Source organism: Magallana gigas, chromosome 5 (assembly GCF_963853765.1).
Source record: "Magallana gigas chromosome 5, xbMagGiga1.1, whole genome shotgun sequence".
In the NCBI taxonomy this organism is placed as follows: Eukaryota; Metazoa; Mollusca; class Bivalvia; order Ostreida; family Ostreidae; genus Magallana; species Magallana gigas.
This window is the reverse complement of record NC_088857.1, coordinates 21,094,785-21,116,347: the sequence shown is the minus strand read 5'-3', so window position 1 is coordinate 21,116,347 and position 21,563 is coordinate 21,094,785. Positions and strand designations below refer to the sequence as shown.

At 34.2% G+C, this 21,563-nt stretch overlaps 2 protein-coding genes and 1 long non-coding RNA gene across 4 annotated transcripts in view; 1 reads left to right on the top strand and 2 right to left on the bottom strand.

Moving 5' to 3' along the window:
• The window catches only part of LOC136275777 (guanine nucleotide-binding protein G(I)/G(S)/G(O) subunit gamma-7-like), a 4,721-nt gene extending 1,017 nt beyond the window's left edge, over positions 1-3,704 (bottom strand). Inside the window, exons 1-2 of the mRNA XM_066085746.1 lie at positions 3,568-3,704; positions 678-785 (exon numbers count right to left, since the gene is read on the bottom strand). Of these exons, the coding sequence (XP_065941818.1) occupies positions 680-785; positions 3,568-3,662 (201 nt within the window). The 5' untranslated portion in view covers positions 3,663-3,704 and the 3' untranslated portion in view covers positions 678-679. The remainder of the gene's footprint in view (positions 1-677; positions 786-3,567) is intronic.
• On the top strand, positions 3,705-21,563 carry LOC105332610 (tRNA wybutosine-synthesizing protein 2 homolog). 2 transcript variants are annotated; one of them, XM_011435257.4, is made up of 6 exons: positions 3,705-3,838; positions 16,124-16,488; positions 18,418-18,568; positions 18,739-18,848; positions 19,537-19,694; positions 21,025-21,563. In XM_011435257.4, exons 1-6 carry the CDS (start codon positions 3,720-3,722, stop codon positions 21,529-21,531), a joined length of 1,410 nt encoding a protein of 469 aa, XP_011433559.4. In that variant the 5' UTR covers positions 3,705-3,719; the 3' UTR covers positions 21,532-21,563. The 2 variants fall into 2 exon arrangements, with proteins under 2 accessions (XP_011433559.4, XP_019924624.3); XM_020069065.3 differs by having other exon boundaries at positions 3,808-3,833.
• Positions 8,165-15,432, bottom strand: LOC105332609 (uncharacterized). The gene is made up of 4 exons (XR_900811.4): positions 15,199-15,432; positions 12,832-13,156; positions 11,497-11,605; positions 8,165-8,338 (listed from the first exon to the last, which is right to left on the bottom strand). It is a non-coding gene; the product is annotated as an uncharacterized lncRNA (long non-coding RNA).

Genomic DNA, 21,563 nt, shown 5'->3' with positions numbered 1-21,563 from the left:
TCACTTCTGACATAATACTACAACACCAGTAGTATCAAATATAGTATTTTGGTCCTGCTTTCCTATCAATTATTAAGGGCTTCCACACATATTAGCAGAGTTGGCTTTCACGTCTGAGTCAAAGTTGTGAAACCTGATTTCGTATATTTTTTTTTCCAACAGATTTCATTAATATTTCATATTGCCTTCTGTAAGATAAATCAATATTTGAAATACATGCCAGTTGTGTTAATCACCTGCAACAAAAATATCATGTTGTCTTTACAAGTTTAACAAAACCAATACCATACCTATGAATTATAAACACCGGCATGTACCTGTGAATGGCTTTAATTCTTAGTGAGAAATAGTTTAGAATGTGCTCAAGGTTTCACAAAACGACTTAGGGTGGCCTATTTGGGTTTCATTGTTGAATATTTGTGTAAACTGTTTATTTGAACATTTGATAAAGAGAGATCTTGAGCATTTATTGCAGGCTTAAAAACCCCAAAAGGTACAATTTAATTTTAGCATCAACTCTCTAATTTCTCTGTAAAAGGTTACTGCCTTTAAACATACAAAATTTCTAATTTATAACTTCCTTTTGATAAATATTTTAATCTGTCAGTGAGTAGGTTTGCACTGGATGTATTATACATGTTGTTACCTAAACATTTTATGTGTGGACAGGCTATTACCTCTACAATATGGAGCATGGTTTGGGCTCCCTGAAGGGATTTTCTGACTGGTTCACTCCAATCACTAAAGCATCATCCTGAGCATGTTGGTTGGTATAGCTTAGGATGCTGAAATGGAAAATCATAGAAATTGGTTTTTTACATCTAAGAAAACATTTCTGGCTCAATAAAAGTAGTTTGAACCATTAATTTTGGAGATGGGGGTTAGAAGTGTTGTTGATGTTAAGTTTTTAAATTGTCCATAGACTTTTGTACTTATAAATTACAACTTCTCTGTTTTGAAAGTTTAAAAGTACAAAAGGAGTTTCTATGTATCTGTAACACTTAAAGGATGTATTGTCGACTTTCAGTCATGCTGTGCTGGGTTGAGCTTCCTTGTATGTTATACAAGTAGGGTGTTAAACTTCCTTCACATTCTAAATATGACATTTTACCTAGTAAAACAGCCCACAGGTACCACTCTGGTATATCTACCATGCGCGGATCCAGAAAATTTTTCCAGGGGGGGTCCGAAGGATAATTGTGTTTGCCAGGGGGGGGGGTCCGAGGCATATTTTCGCGATAATTTTACTATGTAAATTTAATAAATTTTCATTTTCCAGGGGGGGACCCCCCCGACCCCCCCTCTAGATCCGCGCATGTCTACCATACTTCATAAATGAAAGACAATGATACTTATTTTAATACTTAGTTAAATCAATGATAGGCTGGAGCTCCCCTCTAATTTTTCAATCATTTTCCTTGTAAACTTCGAAATGTGAATTATTACAAAATTTTCACGTATCTTCAGAAGAGAAGTGGTCGAACAACATAACCTAATAGTAATCTTGCACAAAACTTGCACACCCAACAACAGAAGGAAATTAAACATTTTGTTATTCTCTAGATAGATAAGAGAGAAAATTTAGTATTGTATGATAATAGTGAGACCTTACAAATTTTTATATTGTCACTGCATTAAAATTGAATGCATTAAGACAGATATGAGCTTTATGTTAAATAAAAATAAATTAATGCTAAAAACCAAATCTACCTATTCATGGGAATCGATAAAGTAAATCTGGATATCTAAACAATTAACAGAACACAGTTCCAACCATTAAAAAAACTGAACCGTATATTTATTGCACACAAAAAAGTTGCACATGGTTTTAGACTTTTTAACCTGACATAAGTCTTTAAAAATATATTCTGTGAAAATTTTGATACCACAAAATTCCTGAGACATGTGATGACCTTGCTTGCCTCTGAATATCTTTTAAACACCCTCATCAGCCCCATAAAGTAAAATAGTGTAGTTTGTTTGCAGGTAAAATATTGGCGACTCTAGATCCTGAGGTGAATTTTACATGTTTCACTTTCAGAGGTTGGTTAGGGTGTTTAGGAAAACGTTTGATGCTATGGTAAACTGATGAACAAGTAGTTATATCTCAAGAATTTTTCAGTATGAAAATTTTTACAATATATATTCCATAATTAATATTTTAAGTCCAAAACCATGCACAACTTTTTGTGCACAATAAATGTTCAGTTATTGATGGAACTGTAGTTCTACAGTCTGTCAAGCCAAATTTGCCATAGAGCCACAGTTCTGCAGCTATATAAGAGCTCTGATAATGTCAGTGAAGTCAGGACCTATGATGAATTAGTAAATTGTTTGTATGTAGATCTATATTACACATCTTTTCTCAGGTGTGTGCAGGCATTATGCAATCCAAATAAAATACTGTTATAAATAAATCTCAAAAAACAAACTTTGTGACATAAAAACTTTATATCTTATTTTGCATCACTACATTAGAACATACAGTCATTTGACCAGTTCCAAATTTTGACCAGTTCTGAATTGTTCATATTAAGTTACTTTGTAAATAAAAAATAATTAATAAAAATAAAAGATAAAGAAAAACATCAATACCTCAAATATAAACACTTATTATAAATGCTTGTTTAAATTCTGTAGCGGTTTCATTTTTGTGGTCATATATGTATTCGATATTAGTCTTAGATTAGTCTACCTACTTTTGCTATGCAATAAATCAAGGTTATTGCAACACTTATATGCGCATAAAATCTTCTGTCGGCACCTTAAATTTTCACTTGTAACAAGATTTCTAAAATCTTTTATTAAAAGTGATATGGTATGTATTTTAACATACCCCAAAAAGCATGCAGGATATAAATGTAAAAAAAAAACGCAAGTAGATGCATAATTTTATGGAGCCGACATTTTACGAGTTACAGATAATCAATTTGTTTTCCTCTGTTTTAAGATTTATCATTAAATGAAAGAATGGATTATAACAAATAGTTCTGAAATTTATTAAAAGTCTTTCTACTTTCTAAGTCTTGAATAAATCATATTTTACCACAACAACGATAAGTGGAGGTGCTGCAACTGTATTAGGAGGTAATAGGATGTTAAAAACTAGTCAAAATTATGCTATGATTTTGTTTATTATTTCTGTGCAAATCAAACTGCACATAATAAAAAAATTACCAATAACTGGGTGGTATATATCAAACCTGTTACTCAACAGGGTCAATCGACGGTGTTTATGGCCGGAACTTTTCTATCCACATTTGATTTTGATGGAAACAGCTATGCTATTCAGAACTCATTGGCTAATTTGAAACTGGTAAAATGGCTTCCCATGTAATTTGTTAGAAAAAAAATTAAATACAGCAATATTGCATTAATTAATATCAGCAGGGCTATAGTGTACTTCGGCAAAAAATAGATATCAAAATAACACCAGTGAATATTAACAACACCGCCAAATCTGTACCCTATTTGGAACTGGTCAAACGACTGCACTAACTTTGTAAACCACCATGATATATTGATCATGTGGATTTGATTCATAAAACAAAAATCCAGACGACTTACTCTTGAATGGCCTCCGACACAGGAATTCTGTTTACACCTGCTTCTTGTCGAAGTTGTGTTAATTGTTTCTGCAAACTCTGGACCTGAGAAGACATCTTTAAAGATAAGGGTTTCTCTAAAATCGAAATGCCAGAACAGCCTCCAAAGGGACGATGATGGATTCTCTTTGTGAAAATCTCGTTCTCGCGAGACGCAAGATGGCCGCGCCCATGAACAGAGAAGGAAAAAAATTAGCGTTGAGTGTACCAGCAAAACATGGACAGCAGGTTAGGTAAGTTCATGCATTTTATATTCACAAAACTATGATATGGAAAATGACCATGATCAAACTTTCAATATTGCATAATGGCCAATGATGTTTCCATTCTATCAAATGTTAATTAAATGTAATGTATACAATAGGTAATCTAGAATTTCCTCTGTCTTTATCTTGCAAAGAAAAAAAACAAGCATTAAAGAATGACTCAACCAATACCAAGGACGTATATACTAATCATATATGTATCGCCTTCACATGTTGTAATATCATTATCGTAAATTCGCTAGACTGAGTATAGAATGTGAGAGATTAAAACGTGTAGAGTACAAGTATAGCTATATAGAGCATCACAGGAGTCTGCTGCCTTTTTCAGAGTTCTTGAAATCTTTTTTCCACTGTCAGTCATTTGGACTGACAACCATCAGAAGTGTGTCAGTCCAGACTGATTTCTATCAGTCCAAACATTTTCAATAGAAAGATGAAAAACTACAAGTATTTTTGTCTTATAATTTCTCTCATTTTTACCTTAATTGATCTGATTTCTCCTAACTTTCACATTCTGGCTGCTGATAACATTCTTATTTAACACTTCATTAATTATTTTTATTTCCTTCCCTCTCTCATTATCAACTTTCTTCTTGTTCTCTTTCTCGTTCTCTTTCTGCACATCTCATATGTAACTAGGGCTCGGTTGTCAGAAAGCGGAGTTCTTATTTCCCGAAAAAATTTATAAATGATAACATTGGGCTCTTTGTGTGTATTTCTGTGTATTGCAATAAAAACATTCACTGAAAACCCTGTTTCGGTGTATGCAATGTACATTGAAAAAACGTAACGAGACAACACTAGCCATCTTGGATTTATAGGGGGCCCTAAGTTCACGCTATGTTTAAAACAAGTTCTCCAATTTCTCCCATGATTTCTGACGACATCTAGGTTGGAAAATGATTGAAAGACTTATTCCTCTTGTCTGACTACATCTGTTAGCTGCATTATAAACACACCGTATCAATATGTACGAAATACTCGCCAAACTTATCGAAAGCAACGGAAGTAATAATTACTAAGGTGTTCCGAAAATGTATAATAAGTCTAGAGAGCAAAAAAACCGCGAAAAACTCCTCTAGATTTATCGTATGCGTTCGGATCTCTCCTCCTGAGTATGAAAATTAGTTATATTTTCGCAAGTTACTCTGTCCATAACTACCGGTCATTTGGACTGACAGGCAACCTCAAGTAATCGGTCCTTGGTTATTTTTATCGGTCTTGCCGACAGGACCGAAAGATTTCAAGAACTCTGCTTTTTAGTCAGATTCTGCAAGGCAAATAACATGTAAGATCGTCGTGATATCATAGATGTTATATACTTTGCAAACCATTACTATAGTCTGTCCCAAGATATTTACTCTGTATATTTGAACAATTTTTAATAAAAATACACATACCTGTGACAGAATGCAATTAAAATCAATGAAAGGGAAAATTCCCAAGATAACTTCATTCACATATTAGCATTTTTCCCTCGTAAAAATTCACAGGAACGAAAACAGATTTCCAATGGAGATTTATAATGGGGAATGTTGACATCTGTTCTCTATTCGGAAGTACTCAGGACACCTTGCGCAATTTTTCAACGTTATCATCCGAGTGTCTTCATCTCTTTGGCAATGGAAAAACCCAGTAGACTTTTTATTTTTAGCCGTGTATTGATACTCGACAAGCTAGAAGGGGCGTTTCATTTGGGAAATCTTGGGATTTTTTCATACTATTGGATGAACATCGTCTGAATTAAGAGGTATTTATAAATATCGAATAATTTAAGGAAATATGCGGCAAAGATATCTTGAGCAAGACTATAATAATAAACTGCCAACTCCTGTAGTGTAGTAGCTGAGGCCAGAGAACGGTTGTGTCTGGACTCAGTAGGAATTGAACCTGGGCCTCTATATTTCCTGTCTATTGCTGAGCTATCCAGGTCAATATCCATGGTCTGTAGAGCCATACCTACTACACTCCTCCCACCTTAAATGTTTATAACCTTCATGACAACACAACCAAGGTTTTGAGTAATCCTTATAATGGCAGGATTTTACCATCAAATACAGGAGCTAGTCAATACATGTATAATCTTCTTCCATAATAATCCCTATGCCACCTTCTGGTTTGTTGTAAATCGTAAATAACTAGTATAGGAGAAAAAATAATTATGGTCAGACCAGAAAACAACCTTGTATATCTAGTTACATTATAGGTGCTCTTTGGCTGGGGTTATCATTCCAATACGTCATAACTTAGAACCCACACTATTAATGATCTAAAAATTTTTTTATTCTAACTTCATTCAGCAGCAGGTCATTTGCATGTCCTCCTCCAATTGGTCGTGTTTTTATGAAAGTATTACACTCTCTGTACTGTATACAGGGAGATATTCATCCCCATTTTATTTTTTCGCCCCTTTTGCCCTCCTTGCCAGCAGGCAAATTTATTACTGGATGAATTCCAATGTCTCTTTCTTTACACACAACTGTGTCTGGGCGAATCCAAAACGGCAAGGGCAAAACTGTTTGCAAATGTAGATAGTGTCAGAGATAATCTGACTGAATGTATGCATATACACCCATACCAAAAAAAAGTACATATAGGCATACTTTATCTGTGCCTAAAGAGTACTTCATATGTACCTATTAATATGCAGGTACGGTACATGTACCTAGATAATGTATTATTTAAGTCCTCACAGACATTATTTATTGTCTATTACTGATTTTAGTCATTTTTTCAATATATTTGTCGTCCTTGAAGTTCATCAATCAATTTCCCAATTTGGAACTATGATAAAATTGAAAATTTATTTTAAGGTAACTCCAAGATGCAGGTCTGTAGCTTCTGGTCTGTAAAAATTTGAATAAACGAATCTACAGTTAAGTATTGGTGAAAAAGTTGCAGCCTTGTAAAGTGGAGTGATGCAGTTTGTTTCCATGAAAAAATGCGCGCGTGAATTTTAAATACTTCATTTTCCGTGGTCGGTTATCGCATATAAGAGAAACTCTGAGGCAAATAAAATGATGATATCGGTATTAAATTGCCTAAAAAAATTAAATGGTACTAATTTATTTCTTGGAATCTGTGTGTAAATAAGTTTGATCAGTCCACAAAATGCACAATTTTTTGTATGCTGTAAATTGCAAATTATTTCTATACTCACACAATTCTCTGATCAAGGTCGAAAAAGAGCGCTGCAATAACTCAATTACTTTTATGTTATTAATATAAGGATAAAATGTACCAGGTATATGGAAACAGTTTTTCAGCATCAAAAATCACTTTTGTCTAAAAGCATCTGTTAACAAAACTTGTTGATATGTTATATAATTTCATTGTTCAGACTGTTTAAAAAAAACTACAATTTTTAAATTCAATTGGGGATGTCAGAGAAATCATAGTATTTTATTTTAGACTTGCATAGAAAGGAAATCATATCAAGAGTTATTTACCTTTGACTAAGTTTATTAAAATGGATAAAAGTAAGTTATATGTAAAAATAGAAGTCCTTGGTGGAGTAAGACCCTTAAAAGAAAAAAAGGTGCATATATTACTGTATTGCTTAAAATTTGTGTGTCTCTCCGGTGGCAGAAATTGCTCTGTTGGTACACCTTTCAAGTTGCCCAAGCTATCAATAACTAAACTTACAGTAGATTGATTGACAGCTCGTGGATCACCAAACTCCATACACTATAGTGGTTTACCGTAACAAGAGTGATGTTAACTTTTGACAACTTTAGTAAAAAAAAAAAGAGAAAAAAAAAGACCTCACTAATGACATATTACATATATGTAGACAGATAAAAATTTATACAAAACAGCTTCATTTATTTAATAACATGATGCACTGTACATGTACTAACAACAATGAATATTCATGAAAACCAGAAACGTTCAATAATTAAGAAATAGTCTACAGTTACCGTAATAAGTATTTCCAAGATTGACCATAGGATTTTACCAATGGTATCCATATAAGCAGTTAAGGGTTTTTTTTTACCATTTTATACCAGTAATTCAAAATATTTTCATGCATTGTATGCACTGTGTGTAGAAAACTGACTTGATTGATTCAATCTTGTAACATAAGTCAAGAAGAAAAAACAATTTTCCAAGATTATTTTATTTAAGACAATAGAACAGAACATATTTTACACCATTTTCTCTGTTCTTAATTTAACTGTATGTAAATTTCACACCTGCAATAGGAATGAAACCCAATATATGGATTCAAATACACTTTATTACAGATGCATGGGATGGTAAGGGGCTTAACTACTGTACAACAACAGAAAATTCATTCATACTGTTTATTTAAATCTAGGACCAAAGAGAACGAGAAAAAAGTGTATTCCTATATCTATACAAAACAAAGACATGAATCACAGAAACTTGTGGAGGTCTACTGAAATCACAATGGTGGCTCCTCATGGTTCTGTGTGTGGATGGAAGGAAATGGTTACCTGTCATCTGAAATAGACAAAACATTTATTTTAAACTTTCTATGGACCATTTCTCAAAGGGTGTATTTGTTTGGTCGATTGGAGAGCTGCAAGAGTAATCCTAGTTTGCTCGTTTGCAGTATGAATGGAGATCTCCAGTAGATCTCCATTGTCTACTTTTAAAATAGCAACGCTGGAGATATAATGGGCCAGGTCTGGAGGTAGCAAATAAATACACCAAAATTGTCTCTGTTATGCATGAACATGTATAAAAATGGATATTTATATCTTACTGGACAATCCAAACTCAATTTGTTGTTTACAACACAAGATGAGGCCATGCCAAATGGCATTCGGTCAGCTGATTGTTGATTTGAGGATTTGGAAAGATGACTGAATATGCAGAGATATGCAATTCAGTCACCATTTTGTTACCTTTCAGTCACCCTTCAAATGACTGAATGGCGGAGTTTCTGTCTTTGTGCAAGTGCCTGAAACTTCTGAGAAAATTACTGAAACTGAAAACTTCTTGATCTGCATGGTACCAGATTTTACTAATAATGTCTGGATAATTGTTTCTCTATATTTACTCCTGGACACATATTCTTCATACATAAATTAAAATTGTACATGCATCTGAAAAATATAGTTTTATAAGAAGAACTAACACAGTAGTTGTATATTGAATAAAAGAAAACATAACATATTGGCTGTGTTCATCGTGAGCTACTAATTCAAAACAAGGATGTGATTAAATGTATTCAAGTGCATAGATCCTGTATCAAGTAGCAATGTACATGATTGCTTTTGAAGTCCTGTACATCTATAAAACATCTTGTCTGTAACTTTAAGTACAGTAACAGCTAATATACACTAGATGATCTTCTGAACATTTTTCTCATAGCTTCCCATTTTCCAAATTGTAGAAAATATATCATTTTGCATGTAATGTGGTCAGCAGGAAAATACACAACCAGATTTGAGAGAGAGAGAGAGAGAGAGAGAGAGAGAGAGAGAGAGAGAGAGAGAGAGTTTGGTTTGGTTTGGAAAGATGATTTAAATTGATAATTGTGCATACTGACTAATTAGGAGACCAATAAGATATTCTTTAAAAAGTTGCTTCATCATTACTGATTAGATTCCTTTCAGATATTCAGATATTAGAGTGTGTCTATTTTACTAATGAGTCACGGTAACTGGATTGTACATCATCAAATCACTTTATCCTGAGGTCCAGAGTTGCAAATCATGTTCATCAAAAGAAGTATTGTCATTTGAAGTTTTCTTTACTTGTGTGTATTACATAATCTGTAATGGGATTTTTTTGTGTATTTACATAAATACATGTTATCCTTCGACTATTAACCAATGTATTACATCCTGTTGCAGTTTTATACAGAATAATAGAACAGAATCATTATGAAGAGAAGTATGACATCTGAAATCTATTTGCTATCTTTAATGCAGGTATTCTCATAACCTTTGAAGTTTGATTATTTCTTCCCTATTGCAGGGGTAAAATTATTTCTTCAAGATTTTAATGATCATTTTTATGTTTTTGCTGCTTGCTAGCAGCCCACTTAAGTATGCTGCTTCTATTTTTTATTCTTTCCTACAAATTCAGAGAGCAAAATAAACTTGCACCTCTCTTACATTAAAAAAGTACAGCATCAAGAACGTTTATCACACCTTCCATTGGTTTTATGAGTAAAATTAGGTCAAGTGAGTTCGAGTGGCCAAGTTCAGATAATTCTAGGAAATACTTAAGTTTGATTTTTTTGCAATTTAGGAGATAAATTACTTGTTAAAATTTCCTATATTTTTATTTGTTTCCTGCTGTAGGAAATCTTTTAATCAAATCCAAAGCAAAATATTCCTGTATTTATGCAAAGAAGGGGAAGGGAGGGGATAATTTATGCAAAAATGTTAGAATTCTTTGTTTAAAACTTTTATTACAATGAGATTAGTTGAAATGATTATTTGTCAGAATTGTAATTTTATACATCTGTAAGAAAACAATGAAAATCTTTTGGTGCATTAAAACCAGAATATTTTACTGATGGACCAATATTTATTATATCTGCAGCTCATGTTCATTTTTTAAAGTTTGTCTTGGAGAAGAAGCTTCGTAGAGGAGACCATTACCTCTTTAGCCCCCCCCCCCCCCCCCTCCCCCAGTGTCCCACTACAACGTTGTCTAAAATTAAAGTTTCCTAAGGCCCCAAAGTTTTAGACAACTTACCATACCATACCAACGTTTGAAATATTTATCAAATGGCTAGCATATGTCGAAGTTCTGTTTTGAAAAATGAAAAGAAGCCACATTAAGGCTTTCAACGAACAATTAACATATTGTAAGCATATCTGTTACATATCATAAACTTTCCTCTAGCGTATACATAACGTCTTCATGCTTATGACAGATTGTACACAGTGTATTTCGGGGTGTTTGACTGAAGTGGAACGCATGTATAACGTTTACTTATCAAAACTGACGTTGAAATTATGAGAGACGTGTTATTAAAGCGCACGTCGATATCAGATACAATGTGAAAGCGAAGTTTTTTTTTCGACTCAGAATCATTATTTTTAGTTAAGCTGACGACACAGAATCTCTTTATTCGTTATTTTAAATGTGTTAAAAAAAACGTCCAATTTTGGTGCGCATTCAGCTTACTTTAATGGCCTATAATACATGTACATGTACCAACGTACTTCGGCGTGTTCGTGACTTATTTTTAAAAACTTATCCCTAATGTATTCAATGTTCGACAGCGTGTTACAAGCCCTCTGTTTCATACGTCTTCTTATTATTTGAAAGACTGGATAGAACAAGTTGCTTACTTGGGAATATATCAGTATAATAACACATGTTTTGCATGTTCCTACACAGAACTACGATGCCGTAGTACATATTAACATGGTACTACATGGAAATGTAATTTATCCTTACATATCTCTTCATGTAAATTCCATTACCTTTACTCGATCCTAGCCAGAAACACATCGGTATCTTGGTCTTATTTTTACATTATTTGGTACTTTTAGCTGACTCTCTATACACAGTCATCTTTTATAACTTTATCTTTACACTTTTGATGCTTCATATAAGAGAAAGAGGAGTTCGCGCCATTTCCTCTAAAGAAAAAAATGGCGCTACTTGCAAAAACAATGCCATGGTCTTACCTTTCACATGATGCTACATGGACTTTTCGGGATGAACGGATTATTGGATTGGTTAATGCCATTTACGAGGGAATCTTCGTGTATATTTTGGCTGATGTAGCTTAGAAGGCTGAAAAAAGAAAAACAGAAACGAATCTAAAAGTGCAATCAGTTATAAAGTGGACGATATTTTATTTTAAATGTACGACATGCTTTTTTGAGAATTAATCTTAGCACTTGTGATGTCTGTATTTGATTTGAATGCTGGAAGATAACAGATCAAATTCACAAACAGACCGTTCCAGCGACTGCTTTTGACACCATTTTTATCTTTGCATTGACGTCATACCATGCTTCAACCTCTTAGACTTTAAAGCTGATAGCAGATTTGGAATTATTCTGCTTTAGAAGTTGAATATTCTTTAAGAACACATATTTAAATTTAAAAAATAAACTGTAAACACAAGAACTCCCTGCATGGCTTTTTAATGCTGAATCAGAGCTTCTTCCAAGAAATTAGCAGCAGATCCATACAATAATATTCATAATTTTATCATATTGCAGTGTTACAGAAACATAACTTTTCGGATTGTAATTTTTTTGTAAAATTGAATATCTCACATTTTGTATCCCTTTAATTTCTACCGCCAAATTGTGCACGTATGAGGCAAATAAAGCCGATCAGAGCTTTTTTATTAGTGCGTGCGACCTTTTTTCTGTACAAAATGAGCCATATGTATAATTTGTCTTAAAAGGACAGTTTAACTGATCGATTGATATTACGCATTGCATTGCACAACTCATTGTATCAGATGACGTATATGTATGTATATACTAGTATACGTGTCGGCATGTCAAGCACGTAATTGCGGGGCACTGAATCAGTTATAAGCCGATCAACTGAATCCTGGGAAACTGCAACCTTCCATCTGTTCGTCAAACAAAATAGCTCGGATTAGGAGACGACAGTGAAATGCTCTAATTAATCATGCTTTCTGGACGCCAATCAAGTTAAACTTTCAATTGGAGAGACTGCTTGGAATGTCGCTAAGAAACCAATTGTATTGTCTTCCGCCTTCTAAACGAAACCTCCTAAAATAACATTGTCTCCTAATTAATGCTCTTGATTATAAGTCCGTGTAATAATAACATGTACAAGATTTTGGTCTCAGGAAAGAATCAAATGCGTGTTTCGGATCGACATGTTCAAATATTATTGTCCGAATACGAAGAGAAATGTGTATATATACATACCGACATTAGTAACAATGTCCACTAATGGTGAATGAAGTCCCTATATACGGAGTGATCTGTGGCCTCAGATAATGAAGTAACTGAATGCTGTGAAGTACTTACTCTTTGACGGCTTCAGATACGGGTATCCTGTTGACTTTGGCCTCTTCCTTGAGTTGGGCTAACTGTTTCTGCAAGTTTTGGACTTGGTTAATCGGCATATTGTAACTGGGTCGAATTCAATTCAACATCCAAGGTAGAAAAACAAATTTCCCAACCAGAGTGATGGCGATGTTTAAAAAAAAAACTTTTCACCCCTGCTATACAATATTTAACACTTTTTATAGCTGGTTGATATGTACGACTGTTGCGTGGGTCCTTAGTGGTCAAAATTCTGCGCATGTGCAGTAGTGCAGCGAGCTGGTCCACGGCGATGAGGAGAAGAAGGCTGTAAAGAGATATGGATGAATATGACGTGGCTACCTGTTTCACTCAATCACCAATAATCACGGGATTTCCCCCCAAAGCCACGGCATATAACGCAGATATTGTAAAATTAGATCGCCTTGTAATTTGAACGCCGCGTCTGCCAACAGGCACAATTCCGTATGAATTTTACAATGTTGCAGACACAAATTAAAGAAAATCGATCATGAAGATATATTAAGAGACAGCTCCCATTTGACGAAAACACAACAACGGGAAGACAAAGAATTAAGACACACGTAACCGAAAAAAGAGTAAGAAAAAAAGGTTGATTAATCATCCAAATGCATCCATTTTATCAGGACAAGTTGCTTTACTGTCCTTCCTTCCATTCCATTAGACCTTGCTAGGAAACTTGTTAAACATCATTATCCCTGATTGCTATGCTCCATGTTTATTCATACTCAGCCCACACTACTTTCAGGATTTAATGGCTAATTCTTTATTTCCTCTTTTATTTTTATCAAAAAAAAAGGAATGGAAGCGCCATTTATCCGAATTAAAGCCATCGCTTTAATGGTTTCTTCATTAACGTTGACATATTTGAATTTTAAACAATGGTCGGCATATGATAACGGCTTGTTACATACCACTCAAGAATTAAATTTAAAAAATAAAATACTTTTAAATTTAAGAGTGCAAACTGATAGAGTTATGGTAGTTTCTTTTTTCGTTTCAACTTTCATGTCATGGATATTTTTTTGAAGTCTCGTACAATTCATGCGAACTCGCAGTTAATTATTTTTGGTTCTGGAAAGCCTATTGAAAACTGATATCATTGCCATTTTTTTTTATTTTCTGTATCAATGTCTACATCAGATAAACATACGTCATTATAATTAGACAAGAGCGCCGAGATCGAAGTTTTTATGACATGAAAGAGAATATGTATGAACTTTCTATGATTAGCATCTTTTTTTTTGCACTATCGTTGTGTCTTCCCGCCTTTCTCTGTGTCTTCTAAGCATCCCCTCCTCTTTTAAAGAAAATTGAACATATGGTATGAAAAATCCGTTATTTTCAAGAGGAAGATAATAATTCTGAGCCTGGCTGGGTTATTTATGATTTTTGTTTTTTGCTTAGTCTGCATGCTTATAACTAGCAACCTATATTTTATCTTATGTGTTAAATCAGAATACGTCATACGGAACCATATATTTATTTTTTAATCTTTATCCAAAAAAATAATCTCTTTTTTTCTTCGGTGATATACCTCATTTTATATTCATGTTCCATACAAAGTTTCGTCTTTGAGAGTTTGGTTAATTATAAGAGGCGGGAGGGGGGTGCAATAAAAAAAATTGTAAGCAAAAGGAGAAATAATTAACTGAAAAGCCCCCTAATTGTGCGAAAAGTAGGGAAATATTTTCTGAACCCAACCCAACCCAAAACGACAACCTCGAAGAAAATTGAAATGGTGCTCATTACTCCAGTGTCCACAATATGTGGCTACGATGGAATAGTAGTATATATAACGCGCCCCTTCTTAGGAATTGAAATATTTCAACCAGTGTTTGATGCTCTAATTACAAGTGCAAATATTGCTTAACCACTTGGCGAGAAGTATATCTAAATTGACTCTGGGTTGAAAAAAAAACCACCAGCTTCTGTACATGTGTGCAGATTTTGGCTTAACGTATAGTCGTTATTCCCCTTCAAAATATTGTAAGTGCTGTAAATATCGTAATTTTTTTTAGCATCATGACAAAACAATTTTGAGAATTTTTTTTTTTATAAAAGATATAGACAACAAGCATGAACACTCTATTGTAGGTATTTTGGGTTGTTGTTTTTAAAGATTTCTTTAACCAGTCTCCAAAAAGTGCAGAGAAAATTGCCAGGGTTCTGTCTTATCCTAGACGAAGAACTCCGACATCAAACATTTTCATTATCAATAAATAAATAATCTTAATTATTTTTTTAAAGATTTAATAGCTTACAAATAACATTTTGTCAAAAAAAAAAAATTAAAAAACAGATACTGAAGTAGAACTGTACACATACCTTATGAATGATGCTCTAGTAAGGCGTCGGTCGCTGCCTGTGCGTGAACTCTGTGTGTAATGGGGAGAGCAATATCCGGCTTTCTCAGCGGAAGTGAATCATTTGTATATTATGATAGAACGGGATAGACATCCCCCTGCATGTAGCTTAGACTTTGATTTTTGTACTTTGTCTTGACCAAAAAGCGTATAATCTTGTGTGGACACAGTTCTTAGTATAAGCTGATCTAAGTATACATTACAATGCGCTGCAAATTGATTGGGTCTGATCGGACCGCGTTTCCTTATCCCAGCTTGGTGTTCCTTGTTTGAGAAACTATGGCCCCACATTATGACTGCATGTAGTGCATTTCCCTCTCGATCGGCTTAGCTGTCCAAAAACATTGTTTTTACAATTTCCCTGCAGGATTTTGTAATTCATTTTCACAAATATTGTATTTACAAACATAGGGTTATTTGCGTAGAACTTCCTTATTCTTCGTTTAGATTTTTATCATTGAAACCTTTCAAAAAAGCAAAATAAGCAAATCCTAACAATTTTCAAAAGGATTTTAAGGTGAACAGATTTTAACCAGGAATAAAAAGAAGAAAACAAAAAAAAGATCACAAATAGTATATATTTTTTTCATTAATCAATCGCGTCATCATATATTTTTGCAAAGTGTTTCCTCATTCCATTTTAGTTCGAATATATAGATTTTTTATTACTGTGTTTACTGTGTACATGTACACAAAGTGTAATTTTTGTAGAACTTCATTTATTTGTGCAATCAATCAAGTACCGGCATAAATGAATTAAATTTTTATCGTAATTTTATCCAATATCAAGAAATGGTTTTTCAAAACAATTTTTCTTTGGCTTTATTCGCCTAATAAAGGTGTTGTCTTTCAGAATTATAAATCTAAACATTAAAAATACTTTTCAGGAAGAGTTTGCAAAGCAGTGGTCTCTACGACTCAAGCAGACGTTCCAAAAGTGCAGAAGATGGCCATGTCGTACTTCCCGTCTTGGACCTCGGACAAAACCTGGAACAAAAACTAAGGGATGCAATGTTACTAGAGAATCCCGTGGATTGGAAAATCGTCCAAATACAACTACCCGCTTCTAAGAAGAATCAAATCATCTCCCCTTTCCAACAAATAGTTTCAGCCATAGACAAGTTTCTACGAGATCATGGCGGGGCAGAACTGACGGAGGATCTGAGATCAGACATACCGAGGCGCTGGGAGCGCCATGGTGACTTGGTCATGATTGACGCCTGCTTTCAGAACCCCTTCTGGAGACAGTACGGTTAGCTTGTTTGTCTACTCGGTCAACTCCCCAGAACATCCGGCTAATTCGAAAGTGGTTTCCGTCCGATGGAATTAATTTGAATGCAAAATTCTAAACGTATTAATATATTCTTAAGTATTTCAATGACTGAAGATTATTTTTGGGGTTTTTAGTTGATTTATAGATCTAATTGATGAATACAAAACTTTTTTAAGCTTTGTCATAAGTCGCAAGTTCCTTTGTCAAAATTTCAGTGAACCTCACGTTCTGAATAGAACATGGCTATTCAATTTTTACCCTCTTTAGAACAAAAGATCATAATATAGATGACTTTGGCTGACAGCAACTACCTTATTTTGTTTACAGCAATCTAAGTGGGTGCATATTTTGCAAATCCAGTCGTTACATGAATATTTTTACTTATTATGCCTATCTTAAACTTCAAACCTCCCTCCAGCAACCAATGAATCTAAAGGACTAATTTTCTGATTTGCTTTTTAATTCTTAAAGGTATTCGAGTTCCGTAAAAATATTTATCTTTTAAAAAAAACGAATTGTTTTTCTCTCTGGGATGAAATTTGAAGAAAAAAAATCTTATTAATGTGAACGAGCGGGAAGAATTTGTGCGTACATGTTAGCATGTAAAAGTACAAAATATAGTGTTAGAATATTATGCAATGTATTGTAACAGTGTAAAGCTCTCATTGTGTTTAACACTTAACACTTGAGTCACGATATGTACATTGCAATTAGATATTCGATATTATATATTTTTTTTAAATTGATTGCAGAAATCTGTAAATAGAAAAATTAAATTCGCAAGTATCAATTACAGGGGGATAAATTTAAACAACTTAAAAGCTTCTTTGAAAACAAAACGCTTTCCAAAGAGGAACTTCAAAGGCGCATGTTGCATAATGTCGTTAAAGTACGTTAGGTTTATTTATTTCATAAAGATGCCAAAGAAAATGAAAATACAAAAAATATTCTGTTAGAGAGAAGGCTGATAAATTGAATAAGACGTGGTTAGGTAATCTTGTCAAAACAAAAAAAAAATCCCAACAAAAACTGCATGTTAAGTTAACGCAAAGACAAATTGGTTAACGCGTAATAAAAGTCAGAATACTGGAGAGAACCCAGGAAGTAGATGAACGGCATGCAAAGAGTGTACGTAAAGGCTGACGACCCTAACTTCTGTCATCAGGGGGTAATGCTTTTCCATTGTTTCTTTTTCACAACCCAATAAACCTCCTCTGGGGCGCTTCTTTCCCGTAATGGAGGCACATTACCGGCGATTTCATTCTTGAGCAGGCTCTCGGCGCAGACTTTTATGACTGGTTGCATCTCTCGGATTATAATTAGGGTGACATCCCTAATTCTGATAGTGTATTGATCTTCATCCTCATTATGAACTTGATGAGGGCATTAAAAAGTCATTTTTACGTATCAGAGAAAAATAGGAAGTCTTTATTTATTTTTGAAACAGGAATTTAGACACACTGAATGTATACTCGTAAGTTGATAGAAAGGCGAGACTAAAGAGTGTATATACGTGATTAGCGTTTAAAGACGCTATGAGTATGACGCAAATTCAATTTTCATACTCCTTAATTAGCTCTAAGATCATGCAAACTCATTCATAAATAACCACTCAAAGGCTTTTTAACTAGAAAATCCGACGAGATTCTAAGCAAAAATATAAAAGTATTCAGGTACATCTTCAACAAAAGTCGGATACTCTGATAACTATAAATAGACATCCATTATAGGCATCGTTGTCATATATAGGTAGATGGATCGTCTGCTTTGACGATTCTTTTGCAGGTGTCTTTGTCAAAAGACGGGTTGATATCATTGTTGAGAATAGGAGATGAATGTTCTGGCAACTACAGGTATCTGTATACAGACCCCTGCTGCAAATATCTTTGACATGTTTGATATTTACAGGTGACGATATCTGGCGCCTGATTGCCGAGGTTCTCTCCTGTGACAGATTGGCGCAGAAAGGGAGCATTGCTTCTAATGGCTACCGGACCCCTAGTGTCCGTCTGCTTCTGGGTCAGGACGGCTGGGTGGAACACGTGGACAATGGAATAAGGTATGGGTACAAGGGGAGATGTTTCATGAAAGCTAGTTCTGATATTAAGATTGATTTCAGGTGTTTTAAAGGATTTTTATACTTATAAATGTGAAAAACCTTGATAATGTAACGGATTTAAAGAGAGATACATGTATGACATACATTGTATAATGTGATTTTATACACAGGTATACGTATGATGTAACTAAGTGCATGTTCTCCGCGGGAAATGTTACAGAGAAGCTTCGAGTATCCCGCTTTCACTGTCAGAACGAAACCGTTGTTGATCTCTATGCTGGTAAGTGACTGGTGAGCCAGTATACCACTTATTGCCACCAATTTTGCCATTGCTATTGTGATAATAAATACTTTAGATTAAATCTAAAGTTAAGTATAGCTAAAATGCACACTCAAATTTTTTAAAAAGAAAAATCAGTTTTCATGTTAAAAAAGTTTTATCTGAATTGTCTCAGGGTTTGGTGACCTTACGATGCCTCTGCATACTACAACATCTATTTTTGCTGACAGCACATGTACGAGATCAAACGAAGACAAATTATAAATAAGGCATCGGACTTTATCTACCTATATATCTCGAGTTCTTTTTTGTTTATTTAAATTTAATTTTTTAAAATGTTTACACATACATGTACATAATAATTGGTGTTTTCTATTCAGCTTATTTCGTCCTCTTGAATTATGTTACTGCTTTAAGCTACAATGCGGAAGTATCTATTAATTTGGGCCTAATTATACTCTTCTGGTTGGAATCATGGTTGTTCATTTTATCCATCATTAAAAACAAGATTAACTTGATAAAATAAAGTAAATAATGCATACCAGCTTCCTTTTTAATATATACATTTTTATGGTATGTTTTATATGTATTTTTGTTTTGTTTTGTTAAACTGTACTATTCAACAAAACTTTTGAATGAGTTCTTGGCACATTTGGATTGTCTGACAAGAATTTTCTGTATATGGCAGGTATTGGATATTTCACCCTGCCTTATCTAGTCCACGCCAGAGCCGACCGTCTCCACGCATGCGAGTGGAACCCGGATGCTGTGGAGGCGCTGAGAAAGAACCTCCGTCTGAACGGGGTGGAGGACAGGTGCGTGGTCCACTTCGGAGACAACAGACAGGTAATATGTACTGTGAAATAATTTAAGTACGTTGGAGGAGGGGGGAATTTTCGTGGATTGTTATTAATTTATTTATTTAAGTTTTGGATTATTTGTATGGATATAGAATAATAACTTACGCTTTGTACATGTATTTGATGGGGATGTTAATATGACCTACGAAATTTCAGCCACCGTGATTCTAATGAATTCACAGTATATCAGATGAGAATTTAGACACAGCATCGACGTTCCGTGTTTGTTAAAGATTGCGTACCTACGACACCCTTGCTATATATATACCTCATAATCACCAGCTGCATTTATAACTGTATAAATGCACTTTCGTGATATCAATATACTAGTATTTAAATTCGGACAAGTTTTTTGTTTGTGTTTGACAGCATTACAAACTGAAGATGCTTTCTTGGCATGATACATGATGTGCATTAGCAAAGCTATATGCAGTTCATGACGAAAATCGTCGCTTATTTATCGTTGAGAGAAGGCCTCATGCACTCTTACAAGTAGTTTTTGCTGTTTTCAACTGATCAGTCATTTGTTATGTCTGGGTTGTAAAAAAAACCACCTTCGCACAATTTGCTTCCCTGTTTTGTTTTGGGACTCAAATGATGTATTGGACAATTTTAGGAGTTTAAAAGCATTATTTAAACGCTATAAGGTGGGAGGCACATTTGTTAATAAAAGGAAGTAAATGGAATGGAATTGCTTCCTTCTGCACAGAATATATCTTGAACACTTAGCTTTACGTAATATTATAAACGGTTATTGCATAATACCTGTGTTATATATACATGTAGAGAGAGAGAGAGAGAGAGAGAGAGAGAGAGAGAGAGAGAGAGAGAGAGAGAGAGAGAGAGAGAGAGAGAGAGAACTTAAATGAATAAAAACACAAAGTCAAAGTAAAACAACAACTTAAATCAATAAAACAAAAAGTCAGATTAAAACAATATTTTACTCTGACTATGTTTTTATTCATATAATTTCTCAATATTTTATCTGACCACTGTGACTTTTGTCTGGATTTACCGATATCATCATTAAACAAAATATCTCAAACAAGTGCCTTTCTTAAGACGGCTAGATGGTTGTGGCCATTTTTAGACTTTATTGATCTCCTATATAAAAGATTCCTGTGTAAAGATAAAAGGAATATGTTGGAAATTCTAACGCTAAAATATATGGACTTTTCCTTGACTAAATAATAGTTTATTGCTTAAAAAATCATGCATGTACAATTACAAATTTAAGGAAGATCTAATGGTTTCTTTGTTGACTACTCAGCCTCTTTAATTTGATATTTTAATCCTATTATTTATTATTTCTACAGCTCTGTCCAAAAGACGTTGCTGATCGAGTGAACCTTGGGCTTATTCCATCCTCGGAGCCTGGCTGGGAAACTGCGTGTGCGGCATTAAAGAGGTGTTCGGGTGGAATTCTCCACATACACGGCAATGTGGAAACCGGGAAAACCACACCGAAATCCTGTAACAACTGTGATGAATCTGAGAATGTAAAATGTTCAAACAACAGAACTGAAAACGAAATAGATTCAATGAAAGTCTCAGAAAGAAATCTCACAAACTCTGCTGATACGTGTTCAAGCAATAGTTCAAAATGTTCAGATTTATCAGCAAAGACTCAGCCAAACTCGACAAAGGAGATATGGGGGGATTGGTCTTTGGGGATCTCATCAAAGATCAGAGTTATTCTTGAGAGACTTCATACCCCTCACTTTTGGCAAACGAAGGTTCTACACATCGAACACGTGAAGTCGTACGCACCACATATTGATCATTTAGTGGTGGACATTGAGTGTAGACCTGTGCCAGGATAACAAATGTTATACATTAAATTCATTAAAAATTG